The sequence below is a fragment of the Giraffa tippelskirchi genome, chromosome X, assembly GCF_054371585.1.
Source record: "Giraffa tippelskirchi isolate mGirTip1 chromosome X, T2T-mGirTip1v1.2.pri, whole genome shotgun sequence".
NCBI classification, from domain to species: Eukaryota; Metazoa; Chordata; class Mammalia; order Artiodactyla; family Giraffidae; genus Giraffa; species Giraffa tippelskirchi.
The window spans coordinates 103668438-103692244 of NC_137289.1; the positions used below are offsets into that span (position 1 = coordinate 103668438).

Sequence of the window (23807 nt, forward strand, 5' to 3'; positions counted from 1 at the left end):
AATTCTTAAAGAGATGGGAATACCAGATCACCTCACCTGCCTCCTGAGAAACCTGTATGGAGGTCAAGGAACAACAGTTAGAACTGGACATGTAACAATGGACTAGTTCAAAATTAGGAAAAGAGGACATCAAAGCTGTATATTGTCACCCTGCTTATTTAACTTAAGTGCAGAGTACATCAACCAAAATGCTGGGCTGGAGGAATCACAAGCTGGAATCCAGATTACTGGGAGAAATATCAAGAATCTCAGATATGCAGATGATACCACTCTAATGGCAGTAAGCAAAGAAAACTAAAGAGCCTCTTGATGAGAGTGAAAGAGGAGAGTGAAAAAGCTTGCTTAAAACTCAGCATTCAAAAAACCAAGACCATGGCATCCAGTCCCATCACTTCATGGCAAATAGAAGGAGAAAATGTGGAAGCAGTGACAGATTTTATTTTCTTGTGCTCCAAAATCACTGCAGATGGTGACTGCAGCCATGGAATTAAAAGACGCTTGCTCCTTGGAAGGAAAGCTGTGACAATCCTAGACAATGTGTTAAAAAGCAGAGAGATTACTTTGCCGACAAATGTCCATATAGTTAAAGCTATGGTTTTTCCAGTAGCCATGTATGCATCTGAAAGTTGGGCCATAGTGAAGTCTGACTGCAGAAGAATTGATGTTTTGGAATCGGGCTGCTGAAGAAGACTTTTGAGAGTCCCTTGGAGTGCAAGGAGATCAAAACAATCAATCCAAAGCAAATCAACTCAACATTCATAGGAAGGGCTGTTTCTGAAGCTGAGGCTCCAATACTTTGGCCACCTGACACACAGAGCAGACTCTTTGGAAAGACCCTGATAATGAGAAGGATTGAGGGCAGGAGGAGAAGGGGACGATAGAGGATAAGATGGTCGGATGGCATCAGTGATTCAATGGATATAAGTTTGAGCAAACTCTGGGAGATAGTGAAGGACAGAGGAGCCTGACATGCTTCAGCCCTTGGGGTTGCAAAGAGTTCGACACAACTTAGGGACTGAACAACTACAACTATAATTCGTGAAATTGAGCATCCTTTCATGCTTTTTAACTGTCTGTATCACTTCTTTGGAGAAATGGCTATTTATGTCTTCCACCCATTTTTTTTTTCATTCGGTTGTGTGTTTTTTGAAACTGAGCTGCATGAACTGTTTCTATATTTTGCAGATTAATCCCTTATCAGCTGCTTCATTTGTAAATATTTTCTCCCATTGTGAGGTTTGTCTTTTCATTTTGTTTGTGGCTTCTTTTACTGTGCAAAAGGTTTTAAGTTTATTTACAATCCATTTGTTTATTTTTGTTTTTTATGTTCATTACTCTATGAGGTGGATCAAAAAAGATTTTGCTATGATTTATGTCAATGAGTATTCTGTCTATATTTCCCTCTAAGAATTTTATAGTGTCCAGTCTTACATTTAGGTCTGTAATCCATTTTTATTTTATTTTTGTGTACCATGTAAGGGTGTTTTCTAATTTCATTCTTTTACATTTAGCTGTCCAGTTTTCACAGCACCACTTATTGAAGAGACTGTCTTTCCTCCATTGTATATTCTTGCCTCCTTTGTCAGATATTAAGTGACCATAAGTGCATAAGTTTATCTCTGGATTTTCTATCCTGTCTCATTGGTATGTTTCTGCTTTTATACCAGTACCATACTATCTTGATTACTGTAGCTTGGTAGTATAGTCTGAAGTCAGGGAGCCTGATTTCTCCACCTCTGTTTTTCTCTCTCCTTGCTTTGGGGGCTTTCCTGGTGGCTCAGTGGTAAATAAACCACCTGTCAATGCAGGAGACATGAATTTGATCCCTGGTCTGGGAAGATCCTGCATGCCTTGCAGCAACTAAGCCTGTGCACCACAACTATTGAGCCTATGCTCTAGAACTCAGGAGTAACAACTACTGAGCCCATGTGCCAGGACTACTGAAACCCGCACCCCTTAGAGCCTATGCTCCCATGCTCTACAACAAAAGAAGCCATTGCAATGAGAAGCCTGTGCAGTGCAACTAGAGAGTAGCCTTGCTCACTTCAACTAGAGAAAAGCTGGCATAGCAATGAAGACCAGCACAGCCAAAAAAAAAAAAAAAAATTGCTTTGGCTATTCGGGGTCTTTGTGTTTCTATACAAATTGTAAAAATTTTTGCTCTAATTCTGTGAAAAATGCCATTAGCAATTTGACAGATACTGCACTGAATCTGTAAACTGCTTTGGGTAGTATAGTCATTTTCAAAATATTGATTCTTCCAATCCAAGAACATGGTATGTCTCTCCATCTGTTTGTGTTGTCTTTGATTTCTTTCATCAGTATCCTATAGTTTTCTAAGTATATGTCTTTTGTCTCCTTTAGGCAGGCTTATTCTAAGGTATTTTATTCTTTTTGGTGTGATAGTAAATGGAACTTTTCCCTTAATTTCTCTTTCTGATCTTTCATTATTGGTGTATAGGAATGAAAGATATTTCTTTGTATTAATTTTGTATCCCACAACTTTGCCAAAATCATTGATAAGATCTAGTCGTTTTCTGGTGGTCTTTTTAAGGTTTTCTACGTATGTGGTGTGCTTAGTTGCTCAGTTGTGTCCAACTCTTTGTGACTCCATGTATTGTAACCCACCAGATTCCTCTGTCCTTGGGATTCTCCAGGCAAGAATACTGGAGTGGGTTGCCATGCCCTCCTCCAGGGGAATCTTCCCAACCCAGGGATCAAATCCAGGTCTCCCACATTGCAGGCAGATTCTTTACCATCTGAGCCACCAGGGAAGCCTTTTCTATGCAATGTTTTCTATGAATGTTTCTATGTTTGTTTCTATGAATGTTTCTATGAAGCATTCTATGTAATGTTTTCTATGAAAACGTGTAGTTTTCATATAAACTGCAAACAGTCACAGTTTTCCTTATTTTCCAACTTGGATTCCTTTTATTCCTTTTTCTTCTCTGATTGCCATGACTCGGACATCCAAAACTATGGTGAATAATAGTGGCAAGAATAGACATGCTTATATTCTTCCTAATCTTAGAGGGAATGGTTTCAGTTTTTCACCATTGAGAATGATGTTTGCTGTGTGTTTTGTCATATATGGCTTTTATTATGTTGAGTTAGTTTCCCTCTATGCCCACTTTCTGGAGAGTTTTTATCATAAATGGGTGTTGAATTTTGTCAAAAGGTTTTTCTGCATCTATTGAGATGATGCTTCCCTGATAGCTCAGTTGGTAAAGAATCCACCTGCAATGCAGGAGACTCCGATTTGATTCCTGGGTTGGGAAGATCTGCTGGAGAAGGGATACACTACCCACTCCAGTATCCTTGGGCTTCCCTTGTGGCTCAGCTGGTAAAGAATCCGCCTGTAATGCAAGAGACCTGGGTTCCATCCCTGGGTTGGGAAGGTCCCCTGGAGAAGGGAAAGGTTACCCACTCCAGTATTCTGGTCTGGAGAATTCCATGGACTGTATAGTCCATGGAGTCACAGAGAGTCGGACACAACTGAGAGACTTTCACTTATACTTACTGAGATAATTATATGGATTTTATTCTTCAGTTTATTAATAAGGTGTATCACATTGACTAATAGTGTATATTGAAGAATTCTTGTATCCCTGTGATAAATATCTCAATCATGGCTTTTAATATGTTGTTATATTTTGCTTGCTAGTATTTTGTTGAGGAATTTTGCATCTATGTTCATCAGTGATATTGGCCTATAATTTTCCTTTTTGTCATATCTTTGTGTGGTTTTGGTATCAGGGTGATTATGGCCTCCTAGAATGAGCTTCAGAGTGTTCCTCCCTCTGCAATTTTTTTTGCAGCACTTTTTGAAAATTAATTCAGATTGAAAGCTGTTGTTGCACCTCTGCCTCCTCTCTTAGTTCAGTTCATTATTGAAACAAAGGGAAAGATGTATGAATTCAAACATTCTGCCTTCCACTCTTTAAATCTTGATCTGTTCCCTGAAAATATCAGGTTAAGAAGAAACTGGCTGGATTCCCCTTTGCTAATTCCTTGCATTTTAATAATATTCATCCCAACATATCCTGCCTCCTTACCTGTTTCTTAGCAATAAGGACAATGTTGATCCTGATAGGACTATGGCATTTTTTCTACTACCTCAAATCAATCAATATTTTCTAAGAAAATAACACATTATAACTCACTTCTAGCACAGCTCTAAAATATTCTCTCATCCATTAAAGAGCTTTCTAATCAACTGAGAGTAATTGAACAGTAATTGAACACTTCTTACTATAAGGCTACCACATTGTCTTGAAGATACTGTGTTAAGTGCTATTTCAGGAAATAGAGCAGAAAGTAAGGTTTCTTTCTATTGCCTTCTCTTTATCTGTAACATTTTCCTTCCTCTCACAGCTAGCTTGGGTTTCATAGCACTCAGCAAGGAGCAGGTGAGACACCTGTTAATAAAGAGGTTAAGAAACCAAGACAAATCCATGACAGCTACAACACTTATGAACCCTTTCCTTAGTTGGATACCTTAACTGTTACAAATAGCACAAAGCTTCTTCTAAGCTCCAAGTGCTCAAGGCCCCTTTACCTAGATTAACTGTCATCTTCCTTTGATGTCCTTGGGTTGCAAAGATGGAACATATTTGGTCCTCTTCAGGGTCCCTGTATTGGAGTGTACTATCTAGCTGAAGTAACAGAGGCATTTGGATTCCATGGGGGCAGCAGCAGCTTGATACAGCCAGTATGGGACTATGGAAAGAGCAGAAGTCCCTGAGTCAAGGCTTAGATTTCTGTGTCAGATGGGCTGGGTTACCCTGGATAAGTCCATTGCCTCTCTTGTCCTGGTTTCTTATTTGTGAAATAGGGTTTTAGTGAGGCTTGAAAGAAACTGGCCAAATTTCTTTGAAAATCATATTGTAAAGGTATTAACACATTAATTGAAACAGATACAAAGCCATATCTAGACCCTTAACAGACGTGTGAAAATAGAATGAGATAATGATTCTAGAAGAAAGTGGATGACAGAAGGAGAGAAATATTTTAAAATCTCAAAGGCCATTCCTAAATACTTCCCCGACAGCCCCATACACACCCTCCATTTCTCCTCAAATCAGAGTTAACTTATAAAGTGATTTTGACATAAATATTTGGCTTCCCTGGTGGCTCAGAGGTTAAAGCATCTGCCTGCAATGCGGGAGATTTGGGTTCGATCCCTGGGTCAGAAAGATCCCCTGGAGAAGGAAATGGCAACCCACTCCAGTATTCTTGCCTGGAGAATCCCATGGGTGGAGGAGCCTGGTGGGCTACAGTCCACGGGGCCGCAAAGAGTCGGACAGGACTGAGCGACTTCACTTTCACTTTCATATACATTTAAGATCCCATTTTGCTTTTGTTCTTCATATTTTTTTCATAGATATTCCAAAGTCCCCTGGTTCAACCTGTGCCCAGGCTCTAGCTTTGTAACTTACTTTGTGGCTTTGGCCAAGCCAGTTTTCCAGAGTCAGTTTTTTTCCTTGTAAAAAGGGATAAATCTACTCATCACCTTCACAGTGATTGAGAAGATGAAATGAGGGAATATACATACAGCTCTTAGCACAGTATCAGATACATCTCAGGAACTTACATGGCCTTGTTCCCTTCCCCCTCCTCTTATAGAACAGGGCTGCAGCCTTGGCTTTGGACTCTAAGGTACAGTAGCTCAGACCCACAGTCTTTGTGAGCAACCAACTTAATAGTCTTCAGATGCTTTCTAGTGGCACTACAAGACAGGGATCCTCAAGACCACCAGGAAATTTTTAGGCTGGATACCAGGGAGAATTTCCTGGTTGTAAAGTTATTATGTCTAGGATCCAAAGAAGATCAGGGCTTCAATTCCTTCTCTAGAGAATTCTTAAACTTAGTATGGATATTCAGAATTCCCTGAGACTCATGTCCCACTATTCTCCAGCTCCCCAAAATAGCAAGCCTTGTATTTAGCACCATCTGGGAATGATCTCATTGAGTACTCACAACAAGCCTTTGAGGTGTGGCTTTGTAGGTCCATTTTTCAGATGAGGAAACTGAGGCCTAGAAAAAGAAAGGGCAAGATCAATTGGAAAGAACTCCAGCTTACTTTTAGTTGGAAGTGAGTCAAAGTCCTTTATTTGTCTAAAACCCAACTCTCTGGGCCTGTCCATGCTCTCTGAATAACTACCTCTTCTTACATGCTCTCATCTCCTCCAAATCATTCACCTCTTTGCCTCTAGAGTCACTTCTCTAAGACATCCCTCCAACTTTACCACTCTTGCGCTTTGAAACATAAAATAACTTGGTATTATTTAGCACACTTAATAAATGTGTGACATATATGTGCCTATATGATTAAATCCAAACTCAAGTGTGGATTTAAAGGCATTTCACAACCTGGTTCCAACCTAGCTTTTCCAGGTACATCTCCCCATTTCTCTCTCCCTCCTCTGCACTCCATATATTAACCTTGCACTTCAGACACCTTGGCCTACTTGTCGTTTCCTATCTGTGTGTGTTGTGCCCTGTCCTGGAAAGTCAGTCCTCCTCAATGGACTGGAAAATTCTCAGTTACCTTTTGAGACCTATTTACATCTTCTCTGCTCAGATTACACTTTATCCATTTCTGTATTATGACAGCACAATGCACTTTAATTAATGGGTTACTTTTCATACTCTCCTGCTCCTCAAAGGCAAGGACTTGCTTTTATTTATCATTGCCTCACTCCGGTGCCACCCCCAGTATCCACCCAGTACTGTTCCCAGTACCTGCTTTGCTGACTGGCAAAGTCTGAACTCAGTAACTAGAATGGATGGAGGGCAGGAAGGAACGAGGTCACCCTCTCCCTATCCTTCAGCTTTAGCAGCTGCTCCCTCCTTCCTTCATCTCTTCTTCACCTCCACTCCATCTCCATCTGAATGCCAAAGCCACTAGTTCCCAGACGGCTGCCAGAACACTCAGCCTTTCAGAAGCAATGTCACCTGCAGAGTTTCTCTCCAGCCCCAGTGTCCACTAATGAGCGACTCCTGGCAAGCTTTTGTTGGTGTGAGGGGCCTCCGCAGGATGTTCAGTTGCTTTCTGTGGTATTTCTTCCTCATTTTTTTCCGCGCACCGCCCAAACGAATATTACTATTGTTTTGTACTCCTGGCAAACTTTGACACAATTATTGGTGACAAATTGACTCCAAGTGCGGCTGCAGGAAGAGACACAGGAATGTCTCGCTTGGCCTTCTGGGAGTTGTAGTCCTGCAGGCCTCTGGGCTGCCTGGCTGGTCCTGCAGCTGTGGACTACAGCTCCCAGGCCTTCTCCACGTCCCTACCGCACAGGCTCAGAGCCTCCTGCCGAGAGGAGGTGGTTACATTGTGTCTATTGTATCCCTGGGTTTGTGTGTTTGTGTATTTCTCAGGACGTGAAGTTGAGAGTGAAAAGCATGGCAGATGAGCAGGAAATCATGTGCAAATTGGAAAGCATTAAAGAGATCAGGTAAGTGCAACATTTCAGTGCCCCCCAAGTCCCCCTCCGAAGCTCCACAAATCCCTCACTACCGGAGAGGGAGATTACCTACGGAAAGTATCTATTGTTGGGCTACTTGCGGAGAGGGACGGGAAAGGATCCCATTCACTATGGAATTCAGGGATGGGAAAGAGGCAGGGGAGAGTCAGAACTGAGACTAGCAGAGAGAGAGGCAGAGAAACAGACTGACCGAGAGGGATCTCTTATCAGATGTGTTTGAGAAAGCCAGATTGAGACACACAGTGTGTGGGGGGGTGGGGGGGTGGGAGGCGGGGGGGGGGCGGTGTGTGGCAGGGGTGGCGGTGGTGTTGGTCCCAAGACAGCTTTATTCTTCTTGGGTGGGAATTAGGGGAATGGCATTCTTGGACCCATTATTCTTTAAAGTGTTGATTGGCTCCAAGGTGTATTTGGCTCCTTGCTCTTTATGAATCTAGATTCTTTTCAGTCTTCTGTTCAACTTCAGGACCTCGAGCTCAGCTGAGCCTTTTAAGAGCAGAGTCTAAGGCATCAGGGGCTGGTGGCAGCAGCTGGGGACTGCCAGCTGGGAAAAAGGAGGAATCTTATGCAAGGCCCGGACTGAGAGGACAGAGAGCACTCGCTGTTGTGTATTTTTTGCTTTCACTCACCGCTTTCTTCCTCTTCTACCAGGTGCTCAGGGAGGGGAGAGGGACGGGAATGGTGGAGACTGGGGAGGCAGTTACCACCTACCTGCTGGCAGTTGCTCTCAGGACCCAGAGGTGATGGGCTGATGGGCAGGTTGGCAAAGTGGGTGTTGCCTATATCTCCTCCCCCTTCTCTCCAGGAGTGGCATGGGCTAGAGGATGATACTGTCCTTGCTCAGAACACAATAACTTTGGTTGAATGAACTGCCTGGGCCAACACTAGGCCTTCCTTCCTCTGCTCTTCTCTGCCAAGACCCCTTGTCTCCCACCTACCCATCTCTGCCTCTGCTTCCACCCTTCTTCTGAGGGTGCCCTGAATCGGGCAGTCTCTCTTTAGTGTTTTTTAGAAACCTGAAGAAAAATGGGGGAGAATATCAAGTGTGTCCCTTTAAGAAATAAGGCTTTGATCAAGAGATTTAACCCTTGGAGTGAATGCCTTAGATGAGATTCACATGTGATGGTGGTGGTGGGGAAGCGCTTTGGCTTTTTTGTCCTTTGCAGGGATTATATTTCTACCTCTTGGAGAGTAAAAGGAAGGGAATTATTATTTACCAGGCCAATTGACCTACTATTGCTCATTCTGCAAGAATCCTAACAACTTCCTACACTTCCTTTACAACTGGGAAAATGGAAGCTCAGAAAATTTAAGTAACTTTTCCAGAGCCAAACCATTTGAAAATACCAGATTTTTACAGAAACCCAGCCCATTTGTTTGCAGAGGCTCTGGGCTTCACACTCTATCCCATGGAGGGTCTGGTAAAAGGTAGAGAGGGGGCATGTGTTGCATTTTCTTTTCTGCAAAAGGATCAGGATATAGGGAGTGAGACACCCTGGTGCAGGAAAAGGTCAACTGTCATAATAACAATGCAGTTAATAAGAAACTTTTGCCTGCAAGTGAAGAGCCTAGACTTATTTTTAACAGACTTTAAAGGAATCCCTACCCAACCCCAAGAGAAGGAACAGTTGGAAGCAAGGAGAAGTGACCCTTCTTAGTAGAGACCAAATGGAGGGGCATGACTTCCACCCTCACCAGTGGTAAACCTGGCATTCCTACCACTAACAGCTGGGATAGGATCCTAGGAGGCCTATAGAGAGGCCAGAACCCTCATCCCCAACCAGCTATAGCAAAGGGCCTCTCCTCAACTTGGATGTCAATCAGAGACCCAGTGGAGAAACTGGACTTATGCTGCCCCTCTTCCCTGCAAAAGTAGCATGTCAGAGAAGGCCTGCAAAAACCAAAGTGTTAAAAGAGATCCAGAGTGTCCAAATTTAATTGAAAAAAAAAATCACTTGCCATACCAAGATTATCCATTTCAGTGGCAAGAGAAAGTATACAGATGTTAGGATTGAGATGGCACAGAGGTTAGAATTATCTGATAAGGATTTTAAAGTAGCCATCATAAAAATGCTTCAGGGTGCAAATGCATCACACTTGCAACAAATGATAAAATAGACAATCTCAGCATTTAAATAGAAAGTCTCAAAAAAACAAATGTAAAGTGCAAAGAAAACCAATGGAAGTTTGAAAACTGGGAAAAAGAGACTTAAAAACTCAACAAAGAGTCTCAACAGCAAGATGGAGAAGACAGAGCAAAGAATCAGATAACTTAAATATAAAACAATAGAAATAACCCAATCTGAACAACAGAGGGAAATTAAATGCAAAAAAAAAGAAGGAATTGAACGGAGCCAGAACCTCCAGACCTGTGGCGTTTTAACAAAGGATCTAACATTCATGTCAACAGAATCTCAGAGAAGAGAAATAAAGCAGGGCCAGAAAAGTACCTAAAGAAGTAGTGGCTTAAAACTTCCCAAATTGAGCAAAGGACATAAACCTCCAGATCCAAGAAACTAAGCAAATATCATTAGGGAAGACCTGAAGAAATTCATAGCAAGACACATTCAACAAGTCAACTTTCTGAAAACAAAAGCAGAGTAAAGACCTAGGAATCAGCCAAAGAAATAACATTTTACCTATACCTTGTTGACTAAAAAAAAAAAGCACAACATGAGAGTTATGAGTTAAGTTTTATTTGGGGAAATATGATGACTTCACCCCGAGAGACAGCCCCTCAGAGAGCTCTGAGAAACTGCTCCAAAGAGGTAGGGGGAAAAGACAGTATACATGTGATTTTGGTAAAGGGGGGAGTACATGCAATTAAGCACGTATGTTTTGTAGAAAGTTTTTGCTGGTCTCATGAAGCTTTTGCTAGTTCACCATGAAGGAGTTTTGGACTTTTCTAAATATGAGGAGATACAAGAATTGGGCTCATAAAATCAGCTCTTGAGAGTATCTAACTATCTGAAGACCTGTCCTGCCAGTTTCCTAGAACACAAAAGGCCTCATTTCTGCTCCCCACCCTGAACTCCTTCAGAGCGTGTTGGAGGTTAGCAGCTGCAGCAACACATGTTTTAGTCCTTTTAGAGATGGATCGCAAGCACCCACAGCAAGGGCCAACCTGTGGTTGACAGGGCCCCTTCATGGTTATAAATTCAGGCATACTTCAGGAGGCATTTCATGACTATTTTGTCCCACATTGCTAGGAAGGCTCATTCTCAGGTCTCAAGAAGATTTTTCAGGAAGGCCACTCAGTGTGCTGTTACTAGACTAGGTCTTATCAACAGTAATCAAAGGTCTCTGGACTAACTTGTCTTAGTTAAGTTGTTACAGTCCCGGAAAATTTCCCCTTTTTGTATCTTCCCATATATAGAGTTACATTATTATAATCGTTAGTCACATACAGAATATTTGATCAACTGCTTCAATTCACCTAGTCATCATTATTTTCATTGGAGGTTCAGTCACACATTTGGTGAAACAAGAAGCAATAATCTTGTAGAACAGGCAAAGTACAAATAACATAACTAGCAATATTATTAAAGTCATAAGTAAGAAGCCAGTAACTTCCATTAGGTGCAGCCCCCTATATCCTCAGATCTTCTGACTTATTCTTATCCTGTACCAATCTTTATCTTTCAGGGAAATTATATATTTTCACTGTGCATATGGCTTCCAATCCAATTTCCTAGTGTCACTAGGCTGCTTATCCTTAGCATAATTTAATTGTTCTCAAGATAAAGCAGGGTTGGGGGGTGGATTGCTTAAATCATAAATGACCACAATCTGGTGTTAACCACATAAATCCATCCCATAATTGTGGGGGAAGTTTTATTCCTTGGCTGAATTTTTGCGTGTTGCTCTGATTGAGCTTGAGTAATGACCAGGGTCAGAGCAGGCATTATTAATTGGCCGGTAGAGAAGATCCCATCTAGCAATATCAAGAGTAGCCTGAACAGGACAGAAATAAAGTTGTTTAAGGGTCATCCAATTAGACCCTTGGAGTGGAGAAATCCACCAAGGTAATCTGGAAGTACTAGACACAGGTAATTGGCCACAACCCAACAATTGGATTGACCTTTAAAATTAGCATAGGATTGTGTCTATGGCAGAAAAACATTTGATTTATATGCAGAGGTCTAAGAAATCAAGAAAACATTATAAACAATCATATGAATCAGGTCTAGCATCTTGGGTAAGCTGTCTACTTTTGATATCTTTTTCTCATCCTGGTGAGTGTCCTGTGTTTGAACATTGTTTTAAGGTGAATTTGAGATCAGCAGTCCTCTCTATAGAACAGTCTGGTGTAGGGGCCTTTGGAAGTGGGAATTAATCCAAGAGTCAATTTCCCTTCAGTTTTCACTGTGCATTAGCTAGTTAAGAGTACCTGATGAAAAGTCCCTTCATCCAGGTTGGAGATAGTCCTTTAAATTGTGTCTTTTCCAGTATGCAGGTTGTGGGGCAGCTGATCTTCATTTAAAGATTACTGTTCTCCATCCTAAAGTCCTTCAGGGCTTGTTGTAGGTCAGTAGCTGCAGCAGCACATGATTTAATCCTTGTAGAGGTAGATGGCAAGCATCCATGGAAAGTGCCAACTTGTGGTTGACAACCTTCAGGGGGAAAAAAAAGAAGAGAAAAGAAAGTCAGCAGATTCCTCATCAGAAAGTGATGAGGCCCTAGCAGGAAGTAGCATATTTTTCAAGTGCTGAAGGAAAAAGAATCATCAACCAAGAATCCTATGTTCAGTGATAATAACCTTCAGGAATAAAGGGATAATCAAGATACTCTTAGATGAAAGGAAACAGGGAATTTATCAGTAGGATGTCTATCTTATAAGCATGACTAAAGTAAATCTTAAAACAGAAAATAAATGGTAAAAGGAGGAAACTTGGAAGAAAGAACATAGTAGACTAAAACCTGGATAAATACAACAGAATTTCTTTTCCTCTTGAGTTGTATGAATCTTGTTTGATTATTGGATCATAATTTATTACACTGTCTCATGTTGTTCTGAATGTGTGTAGAGGAATATTAAACATTTATATTATGAACTGGGAGTGTAAAGGAATGTAAAAGGGAGGTAAAATTCCATCTTATTGATCCATTCATCTGTTGATAGACACTAAGGTTTCTTCCATATCTTGGCTATTGTAAATTATGCTGCTATGAACATAGGGGTGCATATATCTTTCAAATTAGTGTTTTCATTCTCTCTGGATTATATACACAGGAGTGGAATTCCTGAATCATATGGTAGTTCTATTTTTAGCTTCTTGAGGATATAAATTCTGTATGCTGTCTATTATATGTGGATTCTAAAAAATAAAACAAACCAATGAACATAGCAAAATATAGAAACAGACTCGCAAATATAGAGAACAAACTAGTGGTTACCAATAGGAAAGGAAAGTGGGGGAAGGGGAAGATAAGGGGTAGGGGAATAAGAGACATAAAATACTATGTATAAAATAAATATGATACATAGATTGTAAAACACAGGGAATTATAGCCAATATTTTATAATAGCTTCAAATGGTGTATAATATATAAAATATTGAATCACTATGTTGCACACCTGAACCTAATATAATATTGCAAATCAACTATATTTTAACTAAAAAAAATTATAGATACATTAAGTGGAATTAAAAGAAATGTTCAAGTCACCCACAGAAATGCAGAACAAAGAAAAGAGAAAAACTAAAAACAGAAAAAACAGGTAACAAAAGATAAAATGGCAGACTTAACCTTAACATATCAATAATTATGTTGAATATAAATGGTCTAAATACAGCAATTAAATGACATGACTGAACTATATGAGAAAGGGTCAATTCACAAAGAAGACATAATTCTAGATATGTATGTACCAAAAGTGTTTTAAATTAACCTGCTTTTGACAATTTTACAGTAATATGCAAAGGTTATATCACTTGGTTTAAGAATTTAAAATGGGGAAAGTACTACAAATACATACTTAATGTTCACATATGGACAGGTAAAACATGTATTATAAGTGGAGAGAAAGAAGGGATAGAAGGAACTGGAGAAAAGTACCAACATTGGTTGAACACCTACTAGTTTTAAAGCTCTTGGCTCATTTAATACTCATTCTTGCTAATGGGAATCTGTGGTATGAATTATTATCCCCACTTTACAGAAAGGATACTAAGGCTCAGGAAGGTTGGGTAACCTATCTATGGTCACACAGCTAGGAAAGGAAGAGAGAATATATCCTCCTATTCACTTGGCATATGCATTTCAACAAATGCTGATAATCTGATTAACCATTATCATAATTCTTCAGCTGCTCTAATCCTAAATCCCCTAAAGGTATAAATAAAACAGCCTTTTTTGTTAAAAAAATACTTTTGCTTCTTTGCTGAAGTAGTAGTGATAAGGATGAAAAGTAAAAGTGTTAGTCTCTCAGTTATGTCCAACTCTGTGACCCCATGGACTGTAGCCCACCAGGCTCCTCTGTCCATGGAATTCTCCAGACAAGGATATTGGAGTGGGTTGTCATTTCCTTCCCCAGGGGCTTTCCCGACCCAAGGATGGAACCCAGGTCTCCTGTATTGCAGGCAGATTCTTTACCATCTGAACCACCACAGAAGCCCAGTGATGAAGATAATACCACCCCAAAATCTAAGTCAAACTGAGAGCCAGACACACCTCCAGGCACAGTCACATAAATATACACACTTGTAGTCACACATATATTTGTACTCACACACACAAACACATTCCCACACACTGATGGCAGAATCTGAAGTGAGAAATATCATCATTCCCCACTAATGCTTCTGACACCATGCTCACAGCCCTGTCTTTCCTTTTAATCCAAACCACACTTCAACATTATGTTCCAGATCTCAGCCCCCAAATCCCACACTGGTCTATTTTGCCCATCAATTCCTTGGGCTTCCAAGTGGTGATGAAGGACCATGTGGATATGTGGAAAGGGGAAGGGAAGAATAGGGCAAAAGAGGGGAGATGGAAAACAAGGAAGGAAAGGAGAAGAAGCCACAAGGCAAAGAATGTGAATGCAGCCACCACTAGAGCAATTAGAGCCCTTCATCAGCTCCCCAAATGCATACTAATATCTCCTTAACATGCACATGCCACCCATACACACACATTGCAGACACCCATGCCCAAATGCACACATATCCATACAAAATAAGCTTTCCTCACTTAAGAAGGGAAAAACTTATTTTGGAAGTAAATATTGTAGTGTTAAGTAGATCCTCTTAAATCTAAGTTCCTGCCCTGGTTCTTCTTTTTTCTCTCTCTACACATTTTCATGAGTTACCTCTTGTACTCCTATGGCTTCAAATATTATCTCCAAATCTCAATTTCTACCACCTATCTTCCTTCCAAGTTTTGGCCTGATATATCACACAGTCCACCTGGCTTTTCCACAGACACAGCTGAAGTTGACCAACTCTTAAGACTTTGTCTATTCCTGCCCCAATCCAGCTCCTCCCACTAAACCCCTTGTTTAATGCCATCACTCTCCTGCACAGTTACCTGAGACTGAAACCTGAATGTTAATGCTGGTTACCCTTTCTTTTTTATAACTCACTTTTGATTAGTTAGCAAGTCCCACTATTTCTACCCTCAACATCTGGCTCAGATTCTTACCCTACTCTCCATCTCCACACTCACTGTCCTGTTTTAGGCATTCATCATGACCAGCTTGGATAATTACAGAGTTATATCCATTTCTATCTATAGAATTGCTTCTGTTGCTTCTATCTTCATTCTGCCCCCAATTTTTAATTCCATCCAACTGCTGTGAGAACTATCTTGCTAAAGCACTGGAGTTGCTATGTTATTCCTCAAATGCATTCACTGATTCCCCATTGTCTGTAGCAGTATTTTTCAAAACACAGATTATGAACCATTTGTCATGAAATGAATTAGTTGCTAGAAGCACTTGTAAAAAAAATAAAATAAGATAGAAAATATCAGTATACATTGCATAATAAATAGTAGGTATTTTCTGTGGAAAATTTGTTTCAGTTTTCAATCGGTTTTTGTGTTTATTGGGTTACAATGTAAGATTCATTTCTCAGTGTAAATCATTTCTTACTGCATGTCCATAGACATTTGTCTGTAATTGTTGCTGTAGTATTCATGCCCCTCTCCCCAAAAGTCTGGCCCAGACCCACCTTTCCAATCTTATCTACTATTACTCATTTTCATTCACCTTATTCTTTATACACACAGACATTCCTCACTGTTTCATACATTTCCATTATTCCAGGCCTTTGCTAATGTGGATCCCTCATTCTTAATGCCCTTCCCTTATTCTAAGCCTGTAAATCCTACCTATTCTTCAAGGAAGACCCAAAACAAACACCACCTTCTTGTTCAAATCCTTCTCAATTTCCCTAGTACAGATGAATTACTACCCCTTTGGGCTTCCATGGGGAGCTTTATTATACCACTCAAGTTATTCTACCTTATGGTAAAGTTTTGAATTGATATGTGTTCCCCTGCCTGCCTCCCTTTCTCCTGTCTTCTCTTCCTTTCTTCCTTTCCTCCCTCATTACTCTGGCAGCTTCAGCAGGCTTCTCTGTCACCTGGCTTGAAAACTAACTCACTTTCAGCCCCAATGCTCACTTAACAATGTCATGGAACAGCTGGGAACTCTGGGAATAAGGGATAGGCAAGTTAAGCCAATTTTCACTACAGGAGAGAGCATGCACGGGAATTGACATTTGGTGTTGAGCTATAAGATAGTCTCCAAGATGAACTGTTCTAAGAATACTGCTTTTCCAACAGTAGCTGCTTTCTCAGATAAGCAAATAGATATTAAATGGAAGAACACTCATTACTTAGGCAGTGTTTTCATCAGACTAGAATGGGCTTCCTGCTGGCTCCTTTTTGTTGTTGTTGTTCATTCAGTGATATTTACCAAGCATCTGTTCTGGGCCATATTCCAGGGCTGAGATAGTCTCTGAAGACCACTAAGATGAATTAGACATATTCTAAAGAATCTTAGAATTAAGGTGAGTACTTCTGATCTCTCCCTTGAATTCTATACTCACATATCCAGCTTCCCACTTAAGCAACCCCACAGGATATATCACTGGCATCTCAAACAGGCCCCAACAGAACTCTCAACTTTATCCCCATCCTCACCCCCAAATAGTCTCCTTTCCTAGTCTCCTCCATCAGTAGTAAGTAACCCCCCACCACTAAATCTGGAATTATTCTTCCCTCTCTGACTCTGTATCTGAAACACTAACGCAGTGGTTATAAAATCTGGAGGGTGGTTGAAACCTAGGTTGCTGGATCACATCTCCAGAATCTCTGATTCAGTAGAAGCCCTGAGAATCTGCATTTCTAGCAAGTTCCCAAGCAATGCTGTTGCTGCATTGCAAGGGAACATACTTGGAAAAACCACTGTGCTAATTAGACCTGGTGGGTTATACCTATATAACTCTGGATATGTCCACTTCCCACCATTCCCTTATCTCATCAATAAATCAGCAGTTTTCCATCCATCTCCACTAGCCAGGGTCTTCTCTTGGTCTGCCCATCCTCAAGTCTTACAGGTCTCAGCTTTCCTACTCTGCTTGTTGAGTGAGTCTTGGGGCTAAGTCACCTCTCAAGCTGGGTGACCGATGAGCCTGGAGTGTTTGTCCCAGGAGTGGATCATCCATTGCTCTAGAACATCTCCTGCTCTCTACCCTTGCTTCTCCACATTAATAAGAAAAGAACCATTAAAAGAAGTTAGCCAAACTGAATATTTTTGTCTTGGCCTAGGACTCTGTCAGGAGAGGCTGTGGCCTAGGGAGGTCAGGAATCTTGGTTCAACATTTAAGTGAGACTGTAGCACTAGTGATTGCGAGAAACCCTAAGGATGTAATTTTGGAATTTGTTGGGATTCTGTGGACATGGCAGCTGCACTTTTTCCCCTTGGAAGGACTTCATTAGGAAATCTTCCACATAAAGTCCAGTCTTTAATGACTTTGATGCTTTCTTCACTTGTAGGGCCAAACATTCAACAGATTCCATCTAGTGGAGTCATCCAAAAACTCTGTGCAAGCCTACACTGAGTCTTGCTTCTCATGAAGATAGACCTTCCAAGAGGTTCCATAATGTTCCCTATTTCACCCTTAAAATTGGTGATTGACTTATCTAGAACAGGATTCACCCCACTGGCTTTCTTTTCATGGCTTGAAATATATCATGGGGAAAGTTCCTGGGTATGGTGGAAAGGTCATTAGGCTAAGCACACTGAATTTTCGACTTCCTGGCTCTGTGATGTTGGGCAGGTCACTGAACTTTGTGAGTGCATGTGTGCCTGTCCAGTCACTCAGTTGTGTCCAACTCTTTGCAACCTCAACTGTAGCCCTCCAGACTCCTCTGTCCATGGAATTTTCCAGGCAAGATTACCAATGTGGGTTGCCATTTCCTACTCCAGGGAATCTTCTTGACCCAGGGATCAAACCCATGTCTCCTGTGTCACCTGCATTGGCAGGTGGATTCTTTACCACTGAGCAACCTGGGAAGCCACTGTACTTTTCTCAGCCTCAAATTCTTCATCTGTAAAAATGAAGCTAAACATACCTATTTCTGTGGTTGTGATGAGGATTAAATTAGACTATTATGTACCTAGCACAGTTGCTAGAACACAATAGATACCAATAAATAGATAGATAGATAGATAATAACTATTTTTATTAAATAAAACCACTCTCAACACTGAATTCCTTCCCAGTTCCTGAAGCTTATAGATTCTTAATAAATGTTAACTGAATGAATTAAAGCCCCTCACCCACAGTAATATCTTTCTTTCTCTGAGACTACGGAAATTACAATAAGTACCTTGGGCATATCACCTATTTGCATTCATTGCAGTCACTCCAAATGTGTAATTGTTGAGCCCTGCTCATGGCTAAAGCAGTGTGATAGATTATGTGATGTTTACAGAGAAATATGGTATAGTGTCAGTTTCTAAAAGGCTCTTGTTGTTCAGTCACCAAGTCATGCCTGACTCTTCGCAACTCCATGCACTGTAGCACACCAAACTTCCCTGTCCCTCACCACCTCCCAGAGTTTGCCCAAGTTCATGTCAATTGCATTGATGATGCCATCCAGCCATCTCATCCTCTGTTGCCCTCTTCTCCTTCTGCCTTCAATCTTTCCAAGCATCAGGCTCTTTTCCAATGACTTGGCTGTTCACATCAGATGGCCAAAGTATTGGAGCTTCAGCTTCAGCATCAGTCCTTCCAATGAATATTCAGGGTTGATTTCCTTTAAAATTGACTGGTTTGATCCCCTTGTAGTCCAAGGGACTCAGGAGTCTTCTCCAGCACCACAATTTGAAAGCATCAGTTCTTCAGCACTCTGCCTTCTTTATGGTCCAGCTCTCACAACCACACATGACTACTGGAAAGACTGTAGACTTGACTATATGGACCTTTGTTGGCAAAGTGATGCCTTTGCATTTTAAAACACTGTCTAGGTTTGTCATAGCTTTCCTGCCAAGGAGTAATCATCTTCTAATTTCATGGCTGCAGTCACCATCTGTGATGATTTTAGAGCCCAAGAAGAGGAAATCTGTCACTGCTTCCACCTTTTCCCCTTCTATTTGCCATAAAGTGTTGGGGCCAGATGCCATGATCTTAGTTGGTTTTTTTTTTTTTTAATATTGCATTTTAAGCTGGCTTTTTCATTCTCCTCCTTCATCCTCATCAAGAGGTTCTTTAGTTCCACTTGGCTTTCGCTGTTAGAGTCATATCATCCACATATCTGAGGTTGTTGATATTTCTCCCAGCAGTCTTGATTCCAGCTTGTAACTCATGACGTTTTACTTAAAGTTAATTTTAGCTCAGTTGTTGGATAGAGCCTGGAAGGCTGGGCATTAGATCCTAAACCTGAATGGTGTGATAAAGGCAATCAAACACAAGGGTAACAAGTCCTCATTTCCTTTTTTTTTTTTTTTCATCATTAACCCACTTCTCATTCCTCCTGGCTACCTCAGTTGTGCAAATTTATGTAAAAATCTGTTTCCTCTATAGAAGCCTTTTGACAAGTCATTCATTCTCCTGGAAAAACAGGAGCAGAGGAGTAGAAACAGCTTAGAATGTGGGTTCAGGTAGTGCTGAATGTTTAGACTTAATACTGGGTACAGTAAGAAGTCATTGGAGGATATATATTTAACAGCTCTATTGAGTTGTGATTTACATACCATAGAAACAATCTATTTTAAGTGTACAATTTTAAGTGTACAATTCAGTGACTTTTAGTCAACTTACACAGTTGTGCAACTATCACCACAATACAATTTTAGAGCATTCCCAGCATCCCCTAAAGATCCTTTTATGTCCAATTTCATTCTATCTCTATTCCCACCCCCAGGCCCAGGCAATTAGTAATATACTTTCTGTCTCTATATATTGCCTTTTCAGGACATTGCACATAACTTAAAACATTGGTTTTTTAGGCTCATGTACATTGTGCCATATATCAGTATTTCTTTCTTTTCTATTGGCAAACAGTATTCCATTGTATTGCTATACTGTGTTTTGCTTATTCTTTCATCAGTTCATGAACATTGGGGTTGTTTCCACCTTTTGGCTCTTATGAATGCTGCTCTGATCTTTTGCATATAAGTCTTTGTGTGAAAATGTGCTTTCATTTCTCCTGATTAGATTCCTAACATGAAATTTCTGGGTCTTTTTTTATAACTTTTTAAGATAATGCAAAGCTGTTTGGGCTCTAAAATCACTGAGGATGGTGACTGTAACCATGAAATTAAAAGGTACTTGCTCCTTGGAAGAAAAGCTATGACAAACCTAGACAGTGTGTTAAAAAGCAGACACATCACATTACCTGCAAAGGTCTGTATAGTCAAAGCTATGGTTTTTCCAGTAGTCATGTATGGATGTGAGAGCTGGACAATAAAAAAGGCTGAGTGCTGAAGAATTGATGCCCTTGAACTGTGACATTGGTGAATACTCTTGAGAGTCCCTTGGACAGCAAGAAGATCAAACCAGTCAATCCTAAAGGAAATCAACCCTGAATATTCACTGGAAGGACTGATGTTGAGGCTGAAGCTCCAATAATTAGGCCACCTGATACGAAGAGCTGACTCATTGGAAAAGACCCTGATGCTGGCAAAGATTGAAGGCAGGAGGAGAAGGGGACAACAGAGGACAAGATGGCTGAATAGTGTCACTGACTCAATGGACAGAAGTTTGAGAAAACTCTGGGAGATGGTGAAGGACAGGGAAGCCTGGCATGCTGCAGTCCATGGGGGTCACAGAGTCAGACACAGAGTGGCTGAACAACAAAAAGCTGTTTCCCAAAGTGGTCATGCCCGTTTCCTTCCATCCCTAGAAGCAGAATGTGAAGGTTATAGTTTCTAATCCTGTTGAGCATCTTCTTCATGCATTTATTTTCCACCCATCTATCTTCTCTGGTGAAGTGTCTATTGAAACGTTTTGCTATTTTTCAGTTTAACCTTTAACCCATTTTTCAGTTGGGTTATTTGTTTACTTACTATGAATATTGTGTATTCTTTGCTTTCCTGAGATACATGCCTTCCAAAAATGTTCTCCCAGTCTGCAGTTTGTCTTTTCATCCTCTTAAGAGTGTCTTTTGAATTGCAGAAGTTTGTAAAGTTGATAAAGTAGTCTTGCTCATCAGTACTTTCTTTTACGGATTGTGCTTTTTGTATCATATAAAAGAAATCTTTGCCTAAGCCAATGTCACAAAGATTTTCTTCCAGGAATTTTAGGTTTTACATATAGGCCTACAGTCCATTTTCACTTAATTTCTGTGTGTGATGCAAAGTATAGTTTGAAGCCCTTTGCTTGTTTGTCTTTGCATGTAGATATCCAGTTGTTTCAGGACCATTTGGTGAGAATGTGATTTTTTTTTCCACAGAACTGCCTTTGCATCATCATTAAAAACAGTTGTTCATATATTTGTGGGTTTATTTCAGGACTCTATTCTGCTCCACAGGTCTACTTGTGTATCTTTATGCCTATACTTCACCTGTTTTGAAAACTTCAGCTTTAAATAATTCTTGAATTAAGGCAGTGTAAGTTCTCCAACTTTGCTATTCTTCCTGAGAGTTGTTTTGGCTACTCTAGGCCCTTTGCATGTCTGTATAAGTTTTAGATTCCACTTCTCAATTTCTACAAAAAATGCCTGCACTAAGACTTTGGTAGCATTGTCAAGATACCACACTGCATTTAGACAGCTTTCTTTTGAATAATGTTAGCATGGTGTATCTTCTTCTCCTCTTTACTTGTTTCTCTATATTTAAAGTAGGATTCTTACGGGCAGTCCACAGTTTGGTTTGTTCATCTGTTTGTTTTTTTTTTCCAATCTGGTGATCACCTTTTTAATTGAGGGTGTTTAGACCATTTATATTTAACCTGTTTGTTGATATGGTTAGAAAGAGATCTACCACCTTGTTGTTTTCCATTTATCTTATCTGTTTTTGTTCCCTTCCCCTCCCTTTCTGCCTTCTTTTGGATTAAGTATATTTTATGGTCCCATTTGATCTGTTTTTCTGACTTCTAAGCTATTTTCTGTTTTTTTTTTCTTAAATTGTTTTAGTAGTTTACTTGTCACAGTTTATCTTCAAGTGATCTCATACTGCTGCAGATATAGTGTAAAATAACTTACAATGCTGTATTTTTGTTTCTCCCTTTCTGGTCTCTGTGCTTTTACATTGATGTATTTCTTGGTTTAAACTGTTGATTATATTTTTAAATTAATTTGAATAGCAAGAAAAAGAATCATTATATTTTTTTCAAGTTCAGTGCTCAATATTCTTCTGCTATCATTTTCCTTCTGTTTGAAGGACATCTTTCAATATTTATCATAGAGAAGCTTTGCTGGTGATATAGCAGCTCAGGTATTCTATGTCTTAAAAAGTTTTAATTTCACCTTTGTTTTTAAAAGTTATTTTCAGTGTGTAAAAAATTGTGTATTGGCAGAGTTTTTTTTTTTTTCCCAGTACTTTAAAAATAATATGCCATCTTGCTTCTATCACTCATTTCCCTGTGACTAACATGCCTTTTTTTCCCTCAAGCTGCTGTGAAGTTTTTCTGTTTATCACGAGTTATGAGCAATTCCATTGTGTTATGACTTGGTGTAGTTTTTCTCCTGCTTCCTATGCTTGAGATTTTTTGAACATTTTGGATTGGTGTGTGTGTTGTTTTCATCAGATTTGAAACATTTTTGGTTATTAATTCTTCAAATATTTTTCTTTTCTCTCTCCTTCATGATCTCCAGTTACACGTACTTTTGGCCACTTGAAGTTGTCCCACAGTTTGCTGATGCTGTTTATTTTTTTAATCTTTTTTTTCCCCTATATATTTCATTTGGGAAACTTTCTATTGGTATGCCTTCATGTTCATTAATCTTTTCTGCTTTATTGTCTAAATTGACTAATGTAGTTTTCATTGCAGTCATTGTAGTTTTCATATTTAAATATCTTATTTTTATATTTGAATTTTTTTCATCTCTCCTTCATCTCTACTTAATGTGGCCAGTATTTCTTCAAGCTTTGTGACTATATGGAATACGTTTATAATAACTATTAGTATTCTTGGCTACTAATTCTATCAACCATGTTATTTCTTGGTCAGTTTAACTTATTATTCTCAACATTATGAACTGCATTATTCATGCTTAATTGCACACCTGGAAAAGTTTGGTTAGATATCAGACATTTTGAATTTACTTTGTCTCTGCATATATTTGCATTCCTATAAATATTCTTGAGATTTGTTCTGGCATGTCATTAAAACATTTGGAATCAGTTTTATCCTTCTAAGCCTTGCTTTTCAGCTTAGTTAAGTGGGACCATAGCAGCATTTAGGGCTGCTCAGATGGCACTATTGGTAAAGAACCCACCTGGCAATGCAGGTAACATAAGACATGCGAGTCCGATCCCTGGATCAGGAAGATCTCCTGGAGGAGGGTATGGCAACCCACTCCAGTATTCTTACCTGGATAATCCCGTGGACAGAGGAGCCTGGCGGGCTTCAGTCCTTGGGGTTGCCAAGAGTCGGGCACAACTGGTGTGACTTAGCATGCACACGCACATAGCAGCATTTAGTGTAGAGCTCATTTTCCTCAGACGTGATACAGAACTTATCTTTGTATTCTAATGTTTTATAAATTGTGAATTTTTTCTACCTTGGTTGTTTGGAACGGTCACTGTTCTCAGGCCTTTGTGGGCTCTGATCACTGCCTCCTCTAATCTTTGAGGTAGTTGTTTCCTTGTCTTCAGATAGTTTCCTTACACACACATGCTGATCAGTATTTCAGTGAGAA

General features: G+C 40.0%; 1 protein-coding gene and 1 long non-coding RNA gene across 3 annotated transcripts in view; one reads left to right on the plus strand and one right to left on the minus strand.

The window, feature by feature from the left end:
• Window positions 1-7294: 7294 nt before the first annotated feature.
• Window positions 7295-23807, plus strand: part of ZC4H2 (zinc finger C4H2-type containing) — a 69042-nt gene continuing 52529 nt past the window's right edge. For both annotated transcript variants that reach the window (XM_081565573.1, XM_081565574.1), the window contains exon 1: window positions 7295-7460. In XM_081565573.1, coding sequence (XP_081421699.1) covers window positions 7408-7460 — 53 coding nt within the window. In that variant the 5' untranslated portion in view covers window positions 7295-7407. The remainder of the gene's footprint in view (window positions 7461-23807) is intronic.
• LOC145536367 (uncharacterized) overlaps window positions 10162-23807 on the minus strand; it is a 118544-nt gene continuing 104898 nt past the window's right edge. The window contains exon 3 of the long non-coding RNA XR_014075806.1: window positions 10162-12100. This is a non-coding gene — a long non-coding RNA (uncharacterized LOC145536367). The remainder of the gene's footprint in view (window positions 12101-23807) is intronic.